This window comes from Gastrolobium bilobum, unplaced genomic scaffold, assembly GCF_033153095.1.
Source record: "Gastrolobium bilobum isolate Gb01-03AN ecotype WA unplaced genomic scaffold, APGP_CSIRO_Gbil_v1 utg829, whole genome shotgun sequence".
Classification (NCBI taxonomy): Eukaryota; Viridiplantae; Streptophyta; class Magnoliopsida; order Fabales; family Fabaceae; genus Gastrolobium; species Gastrolobium bilobum.
The window spans coordinates 85,072-104,877 of NW_026899533.1; the positions used below are offsets into that span (position 1 = coordinate 85,072).

Below are 19,806 nucleotides of genomic sequence, written 5' to 3' on the forward strand. Positions count from 1 at the left end.
TGGTTCAGTTGGGTCCGTTTCATGAAGCCTTTCGTTAACCTTTCTCGCCTGCAGGAATCCAAGGATAGGATATATAAAAGTGACTTTTATCCTAATCTTATTTAGATGTACAACTTTAAAAAGACTGATGCTGTTAAATGCACAAAAGGAACCTAAGTACAGAGAAAAAAAAGATTGATACATGAACTTTCCCACAAAACTCAAACTCAGTGTCATGACTAAGTGAAGAATTTTTTGACAATGATATTTGACGTTGGTAGTTTACTTTGTTTTGACACAAACAATAATGGGGAGTCAACAAGTATTTTAACATTATGTTCAAAATTCCAGTCTTCGCCAATACTCTGAATAAGTGTACCTTTTTGCTTTTCAACAAGTTCATCTTTTCAATAGAGGCCGACCAAAGTGATTCTATTCCATACTCCACTCTCTTATATATATATATATATATATATATATATGGAAAAATATTTGTCATTTTAAATGATATAAAATTATGTCATTTTAAGAGAGAGATAGACACAAAATAAATTTTTTTATTTAAATTTTAAATAAAAAAAACTACTGACTTTCTCTCTCCCATGATTGATTTTCATTTTATGTGTCTATCTCTCTTAAAATGACATAACTTATGTCATTTAAAATGACAAACACCAAGCCCATATATATATATATATATATATATATATATATTAGGTCACAATTATTAATTAATTCTTAATAAATTATACTTGTTAGATTGACGAAAGTTAACAGTTAAGATTTGATGTCAAACTAAAAAATTTCACGTGTAAAATTATATTTTTCATATATATATATATATATATAAATAAAGAGACACACACCAACTCGAGTGCGCGTCCTGTGCAGTACTGTATAAGATAAAAGATACGCTGGTCCTGTGTCGCCGTATATGCCGTTGATTGCTCTGATATGATGCACAATATTCACCTAATCTATCTACCGTAATTTGCACAACATTTTCACTAGCTCTTAATGAGACTTAAATGTTTCTTGGGATATCCATATAGAAACTCACATTCCTAAGGCTTGTAGTTTGCATGATTTGGAAATAAAAAGTTGGTTTGGGCTAGTCCATTTTATCATTTGATCAAGCAAAAGCAAATTGGATTACATTTCATGTTTATTATTATATTTTTAAAGTGTCCAGTAAGGCAATTTGAATCGTGTCTGATTGGGTTGAAAAGCCTAATTAACCCTAACAACTAACTTGATGGATCAAGTTAAGAGGGTTTGAACTCTGACCAATCTAATAATCCAACTCAACTTAAACTGATTATATTATTGAGCTTAAAGTTAAGCAATTAAGAAAATAAAAACTCAAAACTTAAAGGGAAAATGAGGGTTGAAAATCAATCATGCAAAAAGTTATGGACTCTCCCACGTGAGCATAAATTAAATATGCAAACAGCTAGCAATGATTATAATATGAAAAGAGTGAATAATAATTGAGTGAGTTAGTTTTTTTGGATGCTTAAAAGGGCTGAGAATCTATCCTCAAGTGAAACATGGAATTTTTAGTAGAATAATCCTGTTTGTGATATACTTGTTATTTAATTAACGGGTCCAGTACTTAGTGATTCTCATCTCATATATATGCAAAATCCTTCGACCCGTAGACGTACCTTTCCTCAGCTTTCCGCAAAGCCCACAAGAATATCTTTATATTATGTTATTTGAAAATCCATTCCTTATCCTTTTTTTTTTAGCTCTCATGACTCGTATAAATAATACTATTCTGTTTTTATCCAAGTTGAATAGAATTTTGAATTTGAATTTGGTCATCGTTTGATGACTATATTGCATGAATTAGAACTTTAGATAAATAATTGGATTCAAAAGAATAGAATCTCAAATTTCTTATATTTCATGCTCCTCACCAATCAACTTGGTTTCTTATTCCAAGTATCTTAGGCCACAATAATTGTTCTTGCATTTTAGTCTCATTTAATTGCTTTATTATTATGCGAATTTTTGTTTGTTTTCTATACGTACGAATAGTAGAGAATTTAAGGTGAGTGATAAAAACTCTCAGCATTGAAAATAAATGAGTTAAACATGGTACATAGTGAAAATACTTATAAATTTATTACCCAACTCCAATCAATGATTTAAGACTCTTGATATCATATTTTAAGAGATGCCTATTAGAAATACATATGCACATGGCTTTAGAAATCAAGAAAATATAAGATAAATCATATGAACATTCTTCTTAGTTACACTATTTTTCTTCTTGGTTCTTACAAAGAAATTAGAAAATATATAATCATTTACGAACAAGAGATTATTATTAAAACCTGAACATATGGTCTTCTGTCGAGATTCTCACTGACCTTAAACAAAAATAAAGCAAAAAATCATACCAAAATAGTAATGTGCAAAGGCCAATATTCCAAAGAAATAATAATTAATAAGGTGACCACTCACAATATCTTGTTTAATTTAATTCCAGTTACAATTTTTTATTTTGTATGCTTGCCTGCAAAGTGGGTGTAGAAAGGAAAACATATATTAGTTATTAGGTAGTGTAAGTGATATTCTGCTTATTCTTTTAAACTTTAGAAGTGCAATAATTGTTGTTAAAAGGTAGCATCCCTTCGTTCAATAGTTATACAGAAACCTCATTCGTTACAGCGGACCAATGATCTACCTACAGCATTCTTTATCTAAAACTTCATTTTGTTATGCCTTTCCTTTTGCTTTTGTTGAAGCTTTTGACGCATAGACAAAGTATCATTCCCTTCTTTCTTTCCTAAAATTTAAAGAAAATAAAATAAAATTCCTTCATACGAGCTTCTTTTATTCTTTTTTGTTTTCCCAATTTGTTTGAGGGAAAAAAGAGAGAAATTTTGCTAGTACTGCTACTACTACTAAAGTACGTGAAGTGAGACGCGGTTGGAGAAATAGGATATGGGCCCACTAGTCAGGGCGTATTATTGTTGGGCTTCTGAGGGCCCATTTCTAACTCATTTTATATATTATTAGTCACTTGGCCTAGCACGCACGACTTGTCGCTGAGACGGCAAGTATTGCTCTAAGTGTCGGTTTGATTTTTTATTTTATTTTTTTAAACTTCTCTTCTTCTTTAAACAGAAGTTAATTCAACAAATTTTTATAAAAGCTCTTATAATGATTTTTTTATAATGAAAAAAATTAAAATTAAAAGCTCTTAGGAGGAGTGTTTCTTTAAGTTATATGAATCTTTTTTTTTGAAATTTGTGTTTTTTTTTAAATGAACAGCTTTTAAGTAATTTCTAAGCTGAAAAATTTACATAATCATCAAATAACTTGTAAATTTATTTTTAAAACAATTATTTTAACTTTAACTTAAAAGTAGTTTTTAACTTAAAAAGAGTAAATCCAAACAGACTCTAAGTACAAAACAATTAGTTTATACGTAAAGACGTGGAGATACACATGAAACGTATGAACGTACATGTCGGCAAGAATGCACCGACACATTCGATTTTACAAAAGATGTGTGTAGGACACCGACACGTTTCGACACGCGATCAATGCTTCGACACGTTCTGACACGCGGTCAAGGTTTTCCGACACGTTTTTTTTAATATTCAAATTTTATTTTATTTTAGCTTCTTAACTAAATATGAAAAATTAATTTATAACTCAAATATTTTTTATTATGAAATTTGATATCAAAAATTAACATGACATGAAAAATTATATTTGCTTTATATTTATGTTATGAAATTTGAATATTTGATTAGTTATATGATTTATTATGAATGCTATGTTTATTAAATGTAAAATATATTATATATATTAAAAATATTATTTAATATTAAAATATATTCTAAAGTGTCAAAATTTTAGAATTAATGTATTGGCGTGTTGTGTCGTATCTCATGTTCCATATCGATGTTGATGCAACATAGTATATCAGTCAAAACAATCACCAAACTTTTATTACAAAACATTTTCTTATCATTATTGGTTCAGTATTCGTTTAAAAATTAATCTAGAAAAATATCAAACTAATTACGTTTTATCCCAAGATATAATTTATAGGTTGGTTGATTGGTTGTTATTTGAGCTTTAATATGCGGAATAGAAGAAATGATTGTATTTATCAAAAAAAAAGAAAGAAGAAGAAATGATTGGTGGATAAGAGTTTCTTATATGTTGGTGAGTTTTCTATTGGTGTGAGTGCGACCACATGTTATGGTGACTGGTGTGTAAGTTAGAAACCCCTAGCGCAAATTTAACAAAGTTGATTCAATTTTGCAATTAGTCATGATTCCTAAGGAATTCATACATTACAAATTCTCAAATTTAATTCAAGTAGTTAAAATAAGTAAAGTAGATGTACTGTATAAAAAAAAAAAAATATTGGGGAAAAAATAAAATAAAAATGCATGGAGGAGAGAGATAAGGAAATGTGCAGAAGGGAGGAATATTCTGACAGGCTCTGTGAATGGGCCACGCAAAAGGGATATTCAGAAAGAAGTGGGACGATAGGGAAGAATATTACGGACACGCGTCTCGAGGATATTTTTTCTTTACTCTTTTCCTTTCTAAGAGAGAAAGAAAAAAAGAAAATAAAAGGAAGAATCCGAAGAAAAGGTGTGGGTTGGAGTGTAGCTTGTACGAGAAGACTGAAGTTGGAAAGCAACCAACCATTTTTGTTGCAGGCTCAGGGAATTCGATGCACTCTTCCTCTCACTTTCACACACACACAAAATTTACTTTTAATTTTTAATTGAAAATCCTATACATAATCTTTTGTTTGTGCATCCTATAAAGTATGAAATGCAAATATTTTAATTTTTAAACGAAGATGTATAGTATTTGTATTGGAACAAGATATCACATAATATTTCAGATTGTAAGGAAAAGTTTTAAGTCATACAAAATAATTGTGTTCGAATTAGTTTCGTACTATATTGATAGGAATAGGAGCAGTCTAACTCATTCGTTCTACAATGTTCTTGGGGGCGGTGACCAAAATGTCACGCTTTGGCAAAAAATTATCAGAATGTTACGCGAACAGTAAAATTTCTCAAACTGCCACGTGGCATAATTCGTTACACAGTGTAGCGAATTATGTATGCAAGTAATTCGCTACACAGTGTAGCGAAATATGCCACGTCAAAATGCACAGAACCAAAAAGTGTTATGGGTCAGAATTGTTGAGATTTCCTATATAGGGTAGCGAATTTCAACAATTTTGACACATGACATTTTTTGGTTCTGACGTGACATATTTCGCTACACTGTGTAGCGAATTACTTACATGCATAATTCGCTACACTGTGTAGCGAATTATGTCGCGTGATAATTTGGCAAAATTTACTGTTAACATGACAATCTGATAATTTTTTTGTCCAAACATGACAAAATGGCTAGTGTCCCTGTTCTCGGCCCATGTGCCAGAATGATGTTCGTATATACCGGCTTCTTCTTGCTTAATGAAGCTCATTATCAATGCATGTAAATGACATGTACGTTCTTATGTTATGCTGTTATCATTACAATTTGATATATATTACAATGGAAAAATTATTCTTACGTTGCATAAGATACATTTTCTCTTCTCTTTCTATAATTTATCTATTTATCTCTTTTAAAAGACGCTACACTTATGAAGTGTTGTTTATGTATAGTTTCAAGCAAAAACATATGGTTTCATTTTGCTTGTGTGTGTTAAGAACTTTGGGATACACCACCCCAAAAGCTAGCTCAAGGGGTGGGAGTGTCCAAGGCCTTATAAAGGTCATATTAGTTGCACATCCAATTAATGTGGGACTATATATCTCAACACGCCCCCTCACGCAAGAGAGCTTTAGGCTAGAAGCGTAGAAATTGCACAGGCCCATTTTTGTTTTTTGTGCTTTTTTATTTTATTTTAATTCCATTTTTTTAAAGAGGAGGATAGTGAGGCTCTGATATCATGTTAAGAACCTTGGGATACACTACCCGAAAAGCTAGTTCAAGGGATGAGAATGCCCAAGGCCTTATAAATGCCATATTAGTTGCCCATCCAATCAATGTGAGATTATATATCTCAAAAAAAGTGTGAAACCGGCGGGAAATCAAGTAAACTAGACGTGATCCAATCAAGAAATTACTTAGAATTAAAAACTTTTCAAAATCATATTTGGACCCTTTTGTATTGGAGTTTGTGTACCTGGCTTCCAAAGCAAAATAATAAAAATTTGTTTAACATGTAAAAGAGAATCTTCTTAGCTTCTTACCCACTTCATTAAAGATAGTAGCTGAAGAAGATTCTCTTCTGCTTGGCCTTGGCTCCTTTATCGCTCTTTTGGAGGGTGATTTTTTTTTCCTCCTCCTTTAAGCTTCGTGGGTTGTGTTCCCTTAATTTAGAGTCGCAGAATTGGAACTAAGATATTCCTTCCTTGGAGGCAAATATTTTATTCTATATGGTGAATGTCTCGTTTTTTAGATTAGATATTCGTACCCTTCTCTGAATGCACTCAAATTCATGACAATTATGCAACTTTTGGACTCAAAAGAGAAAGTTGCAAGGTGGATTGATACTAAAACCTATTTGAATATGTGCTTTCCCTCCCCCCTCTTTCTCTCACACTGTGTTGATAAAAATCATGTCGATGGTATATGCTCCACCACAATTCACAAAGTCTTTGCAATTAATTAATCATGATAGAATCATTAATTCCTGCTGCAACATCAATAGCATACATGGGTAAGGACACCCACAAGAACCACATTGCATAACACGTGGCCAGCATCTGGCATCATGCTCGTTTGATAAATGATTTTATTGGTCATTCCTTGAGCATGAGCTATAGCAAGTGCAACCATAATATACCATATAGTTACTCTGTCCTTCTGATCCAATTAAGAGCAAACATAATCCTACATATATTGTATGTTTAATCCTAATCTGTTGTTCAAATCCTTAAAGGCATTCATATTATAAATGATATTTGCAGCTTCACAAATTTTATCCCTTGATTTTTATCTTTAGTCTTTGTTTAAGATGGAGCAAGAGCATTTGATATTCATGATCACATCTATGCAGCCTTATCCTCGTATTTAATCCTAAAAGACTTTTGAAACAAAAACTAATATTGGATATATACTTTAAAGCAAAAAAAAAAATCTCATGGAAAGAAGAAAATATATTGAGGAAGAAAAGAAAAGGAACAGAGATAATAATACACTGTTAATGAAGTTTTGATTTGAAGTTGTAGGAGAATCTGAGTCTCATTTCCGCTTAACTCTAATGAAAAGAAAGCCAAAATAAAAAGAGTACAGGTGGGATAAAAAGAGAGAAAGGAGTAAAGGAAAAAAGGGGGGGTAATAGTAAGAAGAATCATCTTTTGTATTAGTGGTTTTTGAATTCGTACAAAGAACACTCAGAGGTTCTAAAACCAGGCTCTAAGCACATGACCCTCTAATGTCAGACTCTCTGATTCCTTCTCTCACAGCACCTCTTTCATTTTTTTACTTTAATTTTTTTGCATTGATTCTTTGTAGGAAGTTACTTCCCTCTGCTTTATCCCATGCTTTTTCTTTTGTCTCTCTCTTTCTCTCTCTTAAACCTGCTTTATTCCCTTTGAACTCACCACCCCTAAAAAGAAGACGATCCTCCCTCGATCCTCCTTGTGTTTACAAACAACATCGCCTCCCTTTCTCTTGTCTCTGTCTCTCTCTCTGTCTCTCTCTTTCTCTCGCCCCCACCAGAACTAGAAACTAAGGAAGAAGCCAAACACCCTCTTTTGCTCTTGTTTGTTCCTACATACCACCCTGTTCATATTTTGGCATATCTTAAACAGTGCTTGTTAGTTGTTATAGTTATACGTTAGAAAAATGGCTTCACCATCCGAACTAACCCTTGATTGCAAGCCCCATAGCTATTCCATGTTACTGAAATCATTTGGAGATCAAACTGATCAGACATACAAGCTTGAAGAGTTCCTTTCTCGCCTTGAGGAAGAACGTCTCAAGATTGATGCTTTCAAGCGTGAGCTTCCTCTCTGCATGCAACTTCTTACCAACGGTACACCTTCAAATCATCCTTTTACAAACATGCATAGCCAAAGCTAATTCAAAATCCCCCAATAAATTAATCAAACATACAGAATCCGAAACCTTAAAGATTCAAGCTAGCCATGCTGAAAATTTATATATACTATATACTATCAAACTCAATCTGTATATTTATTTATTTTTTCTGATTTTCCTATTAAAGTCTAATATTTAAAATTAACCTTTATCATCATCATCATCTTCTTCTTCTTTACTACCCTCAAATAGAAATGAGAAATAGCTTTTTCCTGTCTACACAATCATATATGTATATATATCTGTCCACTTTTATTTATCTGGATGCTAAGCATTGATAAGCCATGAATCCTTCTGGGTAGAAATAGCATGCAATCATAATTTCTTTCAATCTTCTTTTTTGTATACCTAACAATTTAGCTACCCTCATAATTCCTTTTGGTTGGAACAGCCATGGAGGCTTCAAGGCAGCAACTTCAGGCCTTCAGAGTAAATCAAAACACAAGGCCTGTTCTTGAAGAGTTCATACCCATGAAGCAATTAACCTCAGAAAGCTCAGAGAAGACAACAAATATATCTGATAAGGCAAATTGGATGACATCTGCTCAACTATGGAGCCAAGCAAGCGAAGGAACCAAACAACAATCCACAGTTACATCACCTAAAGAAGCTGATATTGGCTTCAGCATCAGCCCTAAGCTAAATATTCTAGAGCACAAACAGAGGAATGGGGGAGCCTTTCTCCCATTCTCAAAAGAACAACGAAACACATGCCAAGACTCTGCATTTCGGGCTCTCCCTGAGCTAGCCCTTGCCTCTGCTGAGCAAGAAATGGAGGAGAAGAAACGTGCAGAGCCAGAAAAGGGAGTTTCATGTCAGAAGAGGGAGAATTCAGGAAATGATGTAGCGGTAGTTGATCAAGGAAAAGGGAGTCCAGTTCCATCTCATGCACAAACAAACACTACTAACCAAACTCATAGGAAAGCAAGAAGGTGCTGGTCCCCAGATTTGCACCGTCGATTTCTTAATGCTCTTCAAATGCTCGGTGGATCTCAAGGTATATAACAATTTTAAGGTTAGCTAAAATACATAAAAAAAAAAAATCCTTTTAAATGAAAACAAAACTATAGCCAGTACAAATTTTTTTTTTTTCTCCAACCAGTTAATCCAAAATTCAACTAGTTTGATTTGAGTACTGTACTCATCATCAGACTTCTAAATAAAGGAAACAATTTCCTTATCTCTTTAACCAATGATTGTTTGTCACTGCCAGTATAATTATTCATTATGGTAATAAAAAATCTAAAACATCATAATCATATTACTGATTCACTAATGATTTAGTACAGTGGCAACCCCAAAACAGATTAGGGAGTTGATGAAGGTGGACGGTTTGACAAATGATGAAGTTAAAAGCCATCTTCAGGTATTTCTCTCTCTCTCTCCCATTGTGTGTGTCTGCATGTATGTACATAAGGCCAGTCTTGAAAGACCACTTTTTGTTGCTGCCGTTGTTGTACTGTTATTCTTTGCAAACCTGACAACGTACCATTCTGCATTTTCCAAACAAACTTTTTTTTTTTTTTTCTTTTTCTCGTGTTTCCCAAAAATTTCTCATTCGATTCGATTTCCTATTTTTGTTAACAGAAATATAGGCTTCACACAAGAAGACCCAGTCCAAGTCCACAAACAGGTGCACAACCACCACAGCTTGTGGTTCTAGGAGGAATCTGGGTCCCACCGGAATATGCCGCCGCCCATACAGCCACCACTGCCCTCTATGGCGCGCACCCTTCCTCCCACGCGCCACCACCGCATTACTGTGCTGCAACCCCAGTGCCCCAAGAGTTCTACACCACCGCGCCGCAGCAGCAGCTGCTTCCGCCGCCTCTGCCGCACCACAACGCCTTCCGTCAGCATCGCCACCACCTGAACATGTACAAGACTACGCCACACGGCCAGGGCTCGCCGGAATCCGACTTTCCCGGAGGTGGGGATCCGTCGGAGAGTATTGAGGATGGGAAGTCGGAGAGTAGCAGCTGGAAGGGAGAGAGTGGTGAGAACGAAGGGGAGAGAAAAGGGTTGGCTGAGGAGAGCAATGGGAGTGAGATCACTCTCAAATTCTAGGGTTTTATGATTTTAGAATTAGGGTTTTCCTTGCATGCTCCTCCCATGCACCTTGATATATTCATCATTCAACAAGAATGGGGGAAAAATAAATAAACTAATTAAATAGAACAAAATATATTAGGTGTTCTTGTTACATATATTTCTGTAGTAAAGATTGAGTGAAGTTGGTACAAAGGCCATTAAAGTGAGCATTTGTTTTGTTTTGCTATGCAAGGAAGAATTGGATTTTGACTCTTGTCATTTTCTGGGTTACGAAATTGCCCTTAATTTTTTTAAATGATAATAATATTCACAACAGAGTCTATGGAAGTATTTTCCCAACCCCAAATATTTTTGAAGTCCGAGTTTGTTAATTAGTGATTAATATTTAGGTTTTATAAGAGTTATGTTGTAGAAAAAGTGACTGTTTAATGTTATAGAGATTCGTTTTGCGTGCCGTAATTTTTTTTTTTCAAAAAGTGTGAGCCCCACAAGATGTTGTGTGTGTAAAAAAATTTATTGTGTCATATTAAATGATAAATCAAATCCCTTAATATTTATATAAGAGAAACCTTTTGCCTGGGGGGTTTCCTATTCCATTTGATATGACGACTCATTGAAAGTTTTATGTAAAAACAATTCTAATGTACATAATCCTTTCCGTATGATTAGATGGGTAAACTCCTTTACTTGCACATGAATCCTCAAAGTTAACCAACTGATATAGTACTACTAAACTCGCATCGATCATTAATTCGGTTTAATGTATAGAATTAATGGATAATTGGTTCAATTAATGAATCATCGATTAGATTAGTTGAATTAAAATATAAAATAATATATAATAATCATGACTATATTACTAATATAATACAATGGCTTAGTGGTAACGGTCACTCATAACCTTCATCATGTGCTAGGTTTAAGTCCCTCATTGTTATTGGAGAAACTGGTTCAACAAAAATATCGGTATTGGTTGAGTACCATGATTAAGGATTGATTTACCAACACTGACCAGTTTGCTAGCGTGGCATATCTAATGATTGAATCAGACCAATCGATCCAATCCGATATATATGTTAGGTTATTCAAGTGCGAGTAGTCTCGTATTGATTGGTAATGAACTAAATGAAGTGGATATAAGTGGGAGGACCTATCAACCTAATGTCTTAAGGTTTTGGGTTGAGATGTGGTATCAGATTCATTTGCTACGGTTGGTATAGCTTAACCCGTTGGTGGTGGTCTCCTGCCATGAGCTTCCTTTGGACTCACCTGACAGTGGTATCAGAGTCGGGTTGGGCTTGGGATAGTCAATGTTTGACTAGGAGGCGAGTTGAGTACTTTGGGCCTAGGTACTCAGTTGAAAAGGAGCATACCAATATTGGGTTTCACACTTGACAGGGAGATTGTTGGGATATTCAAGTGTAATTATCACATTGGTTGGTAATGGGCTAAGTGAAATGGATATATGTGGATGAATCCATGAACCTAATGCCTTAAGTTTTTGGGTTGAGATGTGGTGTCGGACTCATTTGCTACGGTTGGTGTAGTTTAGCCCATTGGTGGTGGACCCTCGTTATGAGCTCCCCTTGGACCCTCCTGACAGTGGTATCAGAGCCGGGTTGAACTTGAGAGTTTGGATAGGAGACAAGTTGAGTACTTTGGATCTGTATACTAAGTTGAGGGGGAGCATACCAATATTGAGTTTCACACTTGAGTTGGAGATTGTTGGGATATTCAAGTCTCACGCTAGTTAATAATGGACTAAGTGAAATGGATATATGTGGATGGACCAATTACCAACCAATGTGAGACTTGACACACTTGAATATTTCAACAATATATATATATATATATATATATATATATATATATATATATATAGGCAGGATCCTTTGACACCGGTGTCAAAGAAAAAGTTTGACACCTCATCTGAGGACCATTAGATTAAAAAAAATCAATGGTGTCACATGTTTACAAATCAAAATCGTTGATTTTTTTTAATCTAACGGTTCTCAGATGAGGTGTCAAACTTTTTCTTTGACACCGGTGTCAAAGGATCCTGCCTCATATATATATATATATATATATATATATATAGACATATATAGACACACGTTGAATTCTTTATGGAACTAAAAAGCTAGTTAATTATATTTTTTTCCTTTCTTAATTCTACGGGTTATTTTCGGTCGAAGTATAAATTCCAAAAAAAATTGGGATAAGTGTGGATTGAAATTTTTTTACCCATCTAGTATAAAGCTCTATATGGTATCCTAACAAACTGGCAGCTTTATATAGTGAATTATTAAAAAAAAAAAAAAAAGTGGTGCTCATGACAACACTCAGTGGAATGCGTTGTCTCATGCTGCTTTGTCGATGAGATCTCTGACATGCTTTCTCTAGGAGGCAGAGCTGCTCAAATGGATGTGTTAAAGTGACGCTTTAACCGGTCTAAGGGCACCGAAAATGGAGAAGTATTATCTTTCAAAGTTAACCACACCACGGGTCTTCTCTCAAACACGTTAGCCACACTATTGCTTCATTCGCCTTTTGAAAATCAAATTAGTATTTCAGTTTTGACGTAGCATACGATAGCATTCGCACTCAATTATCCAGAGTCTTGAATGTATATCAGGGGTTACCCGTCTATGTTGGGGAGCTACTGTACCTTGCAGCTAAATACTCTCTTTATTTCTGAAATAACCAAGATAAAATTTGTTTGGATTAGGTAAACTTCACTTTGTTTGCTAAGCCTATGTTATACCCACAGAATCTATTTCGTGCAGCGAAATATAATAAGTTTTAAATTTTTATGCAACACGTTATAAAATATATTTGTCCCATTAAATCGACCAAACTAGACAGGCCCCATCTACCAAGCCATGGTCAAGCAAATTTTCCATTCTCACGATTCAGAATTCTGATTTACTTCTTAAAAAGACAATCCATATTTAATTGCACTTAACAACTGGAGGAACTCGGATAATTTGCATGTTCAATTTTATTATCGCCATTGTACCACGAAAATACATGGCACTCTATACTCTATAATCCGTGCCATGCAACAAGAGTAAAAAATAGAGCCCCCAAATCTGCTCTGACCAACCAGTCAAGCACAGATGACAAGAAACATCTAGCTAGTAGCAAGTGCGCTTACCAACCTATCAGTCGAGTGGAATTTTAGTAGTACCATCCACAGCGTGTATAATCCAGTGAAAATTTAAACAGCAAAAGTTACACTAACCAAATTTCCCAGCAAAAATTATGTGCTAAACCCACCTTGAGCATCATTGACACAATCTGAAAACCTCAAAAGAAAGATTTCTATCTACCATCAAGACTTCCATTTGTGAGTTGTCCATCCTTTAAGCCAACACCATCACCATCACTATCTAACATTGCTGTATCAACTAGAGCCTGCAAGCCCAAAAAATTTAATTAGCATATCCACTAGCCCAAGTTCATCAAATCCATTTGGGACAACTGGAAATGGAGAAGAGGGAAGATAGCAACTGGGATTTTAGAAGCAACTGAATTCACTATATTTAGAAGACAGCACCAAACAAGACCGTATTCACAACTTCAAATCAATAATGATGAGCGAACATCAGAGATCTTTCAAATCTCAACAGTTTCCTATTTCAGCCACTTCCTTGATAACGAGGAATTGACCTTCTAATAGCTGCTGTTGCATTTTCTTTACGACTTTACATCACATGTATTTTAATTGCTCCATTTTTTTTTGTCACAGCAATTTATGGTATAAAATGGTTTTCTTTTGGGTCGCTTTATGAAGCTTAATTAATGGTGGCAATTGCTTTAGTTGATGTTTTTCTTGTTTTTCCAAGCCTTTCGTTGGATATCTTATCATATTTCTCTAACTTTCTATAATAAAATTTCTTCTATAAAAATAAATTGCATGTCATTAGCTTCTTCTATAAAAATTTCTTAACAATTTGAAAAGAATAACACGCAAAAGAGAAATACCATGGAAAAGATAAAAAATAGAAACAAAGGGGGCAAAAACATTGTGAAGCTACAGAAAAAGAATCTTAAGAAGACATGTCTTGCATACAACTGCCATATAATGATTCTATGTTGACAGACAGAATTAAAGGAAGCACAACAACTTGAACAATAAATGGAGCATTTGTCACATAAGACTGCATAAATTTCATCTAACAGCATGCATAAAATCATATGAAATTGTAAAAATAGTATCCAAGATCACATTGTAAAATGTAAACACTCAACAAAACACACATAATTTGCAGTTTCATATATAAATCAGAATTATATGACATTAAGACACTAGACACAAACCTGAAGTTCTCTTTCACTGGTTTTAAGACTTTCCATGCAATCTTTCACTTGCGCAAAACATTTATGCAGCTGAAGATCATTTGCCCAAACCCAATGTCAGCAATAGTATTCATGAATTTGACGTTAGAATAGATACTCCAAGTCTCTAATGTAGGACTATGAGTCTATGACAACTAGTTATTACCTTGGTCAACTGCATCTGACGATTTGAAGTGTGTTTCTTCACATTGATCAGTGAATCCTCCAGTTTCTGCAGTATATATATTCTAGGTCAGAATATAAAACAGATTTTGTGTTCAGAGTAGGGACAAGCAATTAAAAGTATAATAAACAAGCTCAAATTTTGATGCTTGGAACTAAGAGAGAAGGTACCCTAGACTGCTTTTGTAACTCCATAACAAGAAGTCTTTTCTCTTCCAATCTCTCTTCTATCTGAGAAACCTGACATGCCAAGGAATTGTACTTTCCATCACCATAAGCACACAGAAGAGGTAAGAATAACATATAAAAGACTAGACGACTTGATGAATTGGAAGAATTTCAAAGTATGTGATATCCTAACTCATCATATCAATATACCTCCAGAAAATGCAAATGTTCAGAATAAAACATATGTCACACTATCATGAAGCAGCCTAATAGTGTAGACTTGATCATTTAACAAATTTCCATTAATCATTCATTTAGTTCTAAAGAGATAACAAACCTCCTTTTTTAGTAAATCAAGCTGTTGGGTTGACCTCTCTAGTTGATCGTCTACCTGAAGTCCACACAAATAAGTAAAAATAAAATAAAAATGCGCCACAATCAGCTTCAGTTTATTTTATGCCATCATGCTATCTGAACAAGAAATTTGCAAACGCTAACATTACAGAAATTCACACAAATGAGAAATTATCACATCACCTGATCATTGTGATCACCATCTGATTCCGATGAAGGATCCATGCTGTGTTGATTTGCAACATTCAAACTGCAGGGAAAACAGTAATAAGTTTGGCGAAAGGAAGGTTTATGCAACATAAGTGAACAAAAAGGAATAGTTGGAAATTAACTGATGTCAAGGAAAAATGATGGAGGAGAACTTACTCAATGTTTCTCCTTGAATGCTCTTTTCTATCCTCATCAAAACTTCTATCAGGATCACTGGTCCTATCCATCTTCCTATCTGTATCCAAATCTAAGTTGTGGTCTCTATCCACATCTCCACCATGTGCCCTGCTGTTTTCTTGTTGATTTTCTGCCCGATCATCCCCTCGACTCCAATCATTATCCAACATAGGTTCTCTTCCTTGATCATAATCATGCATTTGATCAAATTTTCTATCCCTGTCGCGGTCGCGGTCTCGAGACCTATCACGCTCTTGAGACCAATCACCATCCCGATTCCTGTATTCATCCTTGTCATTATCATGATCATAATATCGGTCTCGGTCTCGATCTCTACCACGATCCCAGTCTCCATTCCTCTCGTCATTATGATAATAATAACGTTCTCTGCCAAAATTTGATCTCCCTGCACGAGTTCTCACCCCATTAACTTTAACCACTCGCCCGTCCACGGTCTGATTCAGAGTAACAGAGTGTCAAAGGCCTTAAACCCTTAACCACAACAATCATAACCAAATATTACTCCCTCCCTTTTTCAAAAACATTATAAAAAAGAGGACAACAAACATGTACAAGGTGCATTGAAGAAATATTACATACTCTGCCATTCATGTCGTGGATGGCATCCATTGCTGACCTAGGATTTGTGAAAGTAACAAAACAATAGCACTTTCCCCTAGTGCGTTGGTCATTAATAATCTGAAGTAACAAAAAAAAAACTTGGCGATAAAAATGGAATCCCAATTCTTGGAATCGATTATTTGTGACGGGAATTAAATAAACAAGAAGCTGAAACCCTGACATGGTTAAAACCCTAAAATAGATAGAATTAAAAAAAAGTGTGTGTGTGTGTGTGTGTGTGTGTGTGAGAGAGAGAGAGAGAGAGACCTTGACGTCAAGGATGGCGCCATACAAATTGAAGACAGTGCGAATGGTATCTTCGGTGGCGTCGTAGGGGAGACCCCCAACATATATGGAGCTATCGTCGTCCATCGTCATTTTTTTTCTCTCCCTCTTTTCTGCTATCGATCTTAACACTTCAATTCTTTGCTTCAATTCTTTACTGAAAACTCACATTTTCTCTTTCACCTCCTTCTATCATTTCTATTCTTTGATTCAAACTTGAAACGCGCTTCTCAGTCTTCCGTCCCTTACTTTGCCTACTGCAACTATCTAATTCACTAAAATTCTCTTTTTCCAAATCACTGGGGCTCTCTTATTTCTAACTTTTTTAATCAAGGAACGTTTTGTAGAGGAGGAGATATTATTTTTTATCACGTAAATACAATTATCATAATACGGTAGTAAAGTTAAAAAAAAAAATTGTTTGGTTAGTGAAAATTTTATCACAAAAATGGGGTTAATTTTTGTGAGTCTTTATTTGGTTGAAGGTAAAATAATGATATATAAATGTGTTGAAATACCAAAAATAACCCTTAGTCTATATTTCAGAGATGTAAACATGTGTACTTAGAAGAGGGTAATATGGTAACACTATTCATTTACCTTTTTGCAATTTAGCTAGTTTTCTAAATATACCACGTTCAAAATGGTAAAGTTTTACCGTGATTTATGGAAAAAACAGAAGCATGACTAATTTTTTTAATCTTTCTATCAAACAAAGCAATCATGGAATGCCAATTCAAGATGGATGGGGAACCAAACGCCTCCTAAGGTGGTGTTTGCTTTTGAGCTTTTCAACGGATATCTATGTTTCTCAAGTATGGCTTTTAGAAACACCATGTTTGTTTTAACGTTTTTCACCAAAAATCCATCTATCCAATTTGTCTGAATTTATGAGAAACATAGATATCCGCACTGTTTAGAAACCCAATTTGAAGGTGGAATTTTTCGGAAAACCGGTTATCTGACTTTTAATGCACTGTTGATTTCGTAAAGTTACCTAATTTTTCCAGTAAAATTTTTCCCCACCAAATAACCTTTTTTTACATTTCTCTACCTATCTCACTTTATCTATCTTTCCAATCATTTCAAAAAAAATATGGATCCCACTTCAATTTTGTTTCTCTTTTCCTATATAATGAGATCCACATAAAATTATGAGAATATAATCCCTTATGAGAATATAATCCCTTTTATTAATTAACGGCTTCAAATTTCATAAGAAACCATACTTTATATTTGTAATTAATGTTGCATATATATATATATATATTGAATTTAATGGATGATCGTTTGATTAATATTACATCAATACCCAGTGGGTGCAGCTCAGTTGGTAACTTGGCGCTGAGTTAGTGGGGTTGGATATGTGTTCGATTCCCGCTGAATACATTCTTCGGGAGGGGGCTGAACCTTTAGCCATCACTGTTCCCCCGCACTCCGGATTAGTCCCATAGCTGGCTCAAAGAGTCGAAGCTCGTGGGGATACCAGAGGAAGCCAACTCGTCTCAAAAAGATAATTAGGGTTGGGTAACTCCAAAAAAAATAAAAAATATATACGTCGGTCAAATGTTATAGATATGTTGACACTTTATAAACACATTTATATTATTATTATTTTTTGGTAAATATATTAATTAATTTCAATTCTTACTTTAGAAATTATCATTAGTTAAACATAACTTTACCAATAATAATCTAATTAATTAATTTTTGACTAAAATACTAACTTACTTGATTGAAGATGTTTTGAGAAATTAAAATTAGTGAGAAATGAAAAATAATAATTATGCAATAAATTTACTTTTCTCCACCTTTAAAAAAAATGTGATATTGACCTTAAGTTGAGATACTGTTAATGTCTTTCTCTACTAGTAACCTGCTCACGTAATAATAATAATAATTTTTTCTATATATATAGATATACATATATATATATATATATATATATATATATCCTAGCTGGTTCAAAAGAAATATTATAACTACTGAGTATTTGGTATCTGGTTGATAATAAAAAAAATGATATTTTTTAAAAAGCATGCAAAAAAAATTAAAAATGTACTTCTTTAAAATAATAATAATTCAAACACTGTAATTAAAAAATTATTATATACCTAAGCATAGACAGAAGTAACATATTGAAAAAAAAATATTTAACAAATATTATTATTGTATCAGTTATTATTAAAAAGGTCAATTGATTTATATATTTTAATGAATTTTTTGTTTTAGTTTTAGTTTTTTATGGGAATATCTATCCCTCGTCTCGAAGAAAAGGCGAGCTACACCCTCCTTCGGGCAACACCTTCCAGCCCAGTAGCATGGTCCAATAATAGACGATAGAAATTTATGACCCAACTAGTCAATTGCTGAAGAACCTCCTACAGTTGCTTTGTTGTGACTTTTGGCCCCCAAAATAAAACTTGCTATTTGTGACTTGTGAATGTGTCCTGTGTTCACACAGGTTTTTCTTCTTCTTTTCTTTTTCTCAAAATCTAATTTATTATCTCCAACTTAAAATTTTGAAACTGTTAGAGCACAGCTCTACAAGAAAGAACAAAATAGAGAAAAAGAATTTGATTTTACTATTCAAATATCAATCTAAGAGAGGAATTCAAAAAAATTTGACCATCTTATCCCTGTTTTTTTCTTTGATTTTCCCTTTTTACCCCATACATATGAGATGGAGCACCTACAAATTCTATGGGCTGGATCATAGAAATACTTCTCCTATTTGTTATGGAATCAAATGATGGGTCGGTTCACAGAGGGCAATTGATTGAGAGGACTAAGGAAAGAATTTGCATACTAAAATATCGATATTTCCATATTTTTAGCATATTAGACATTGGACTCCAATATTTTAAAGAAATCCAGAATTTCACACTCTACGTTCTTTGTCTTAGTTATTACTGTGAACACATTTCACGCTCTGGCTATGCTGCTTCTTATAGTGCATGATCTACAATTTTCTTTATTGTCTTTAAGGTATCTTTCTCATAAATATTAGAGAACACATTGATCCTATATTGAGTAATCAATCTCTCGTTGGACATCCCCGATCCACCTAGGATCGAAAACTATTATATTATTAATCATCTTATTTCAATGAAATTATAACTTTTACGCTACTCTTACGTTATTATTTAAGTACAATATTTAAGGTTTTATTAATGTTATGTTACATAACTTAAGTTTTGTTTCCAATACACACAATAAAAGGGAGAGAGAAAATGGAATGATGAAAGAAAAAAAAAACATGTGGATCTCACATTTTTAATGTGTGTGTAAAAAAGTGAAATTGTGTTATGTTACATTATA

The 19,806-nt window shown here is 33.9% G+C and overlaps 2 protein-coding genes across 2 annotated transcripts; one reads left to right on the forward strand and one right to left on the reverse strand.

Moving 5' to 3' along the window:
- The first annotated feature begins 7,655 nt into the window (after window positions 1–7,655).
- Window positions 7,656–10,593, forward strand: LOC133291098 (myb family transcription factor EFM). Its single transcript, XM_061489285.1, has 4 exons — window positions 7,656–8,029; window positions 8,486–9,091; window positions 9,384–9,460; window positions 9,682–10,593. The coding sequence occupies exons 1-4, from the start codon at window positions 7,840–7,842 to the stop codon at window positions 10,159–10,161; spliced, it is 1,353 nt and encodes a 450-aa protein (XP_061345269.1). The 5' UTR covers window positions 7,656–7,839; the 3' UTR covers window positions 10,162–10,593.
- Window positions 10,594–13,121: 2,528 nt separating this feature from the next.
- Window positions 13,122–16,763, reverse strand: LOC133291105 (glycine-rich RNA-binding protein RZ1B). Its single transcript, XM_061489296.1, has 9 exons — window positions 16,468–16,763; window positions 16,180–16,278; window positions 15,559–16,034; window positions 15,376–15,442; window positions 15,176–15,229; window positions 14,842–14,910; window positions 14,654–14,719; window positions 14,470–14,538; window positions 13,122–13,563 (listed from the first exon to the last, which is right to left on the reverse strand). The coding sequence occupies exons 1-9, from the start codon at window positions 16,576–16,578 to the stop codon at window positions 13,471–13,473; spliced, it is 1,104 nt and encodes a 367-aa protein (XP_061345280.1). The 5' UTR covers window positions 16,579–16,763; the 3' UTR covers window positions 13,122–13,470.
- Between the last annotated feature and the right edge of the window lie 3,043 nt (window positions 16,764–19,806).

Excerpts from the sequence above, each read along its gene's own strand:
- LOC133291105 (XM_061489296.1), bottom strand. The coding sequence starts at position 16,578 with ATGACGATGGACGACGATAGCTCCATATATGTTGGGGGTCTCCCCTAC. Across the intron at positions 14,911-15,175 it reads TTGATTTACTAAAAAAGGAG|GTTTCTCAGATAGAAGAGAG; the intron begins GTTTGTTATCTC and ends TTGGCATGTCAG. Across the intron at positions 14,720-14,841 it reads AGTTACAAAAGCAGTCTAGG|AAACTGGAGGATTCACTGAT; the intron begins GTACCTTCTCTC and ends TATATACTGCAG.
- LOC133291098 (XM_061489285.1), top strand. The coding sequence starts at position 7,840 with ATGGCTTCACCATCCGAACTAACCCTTGATTGCAAGCCCCATAGCTAT. Across the intron at positions 8,030-8,485 it reads CATGCAACTTCTTACCAACG|CCATGGAGGCTTCAAGGCAG; the intron begins GTACACCTTCAA and ends TGGTTGGAACAG. Across the intron at positions 9,092-9,383 it reads AATGCTCGGTGGATCTCAAG|TGGCAACCCCAAAACAGATT; the intron begins GTATATAACAAT and ends GATTTAGTACAG.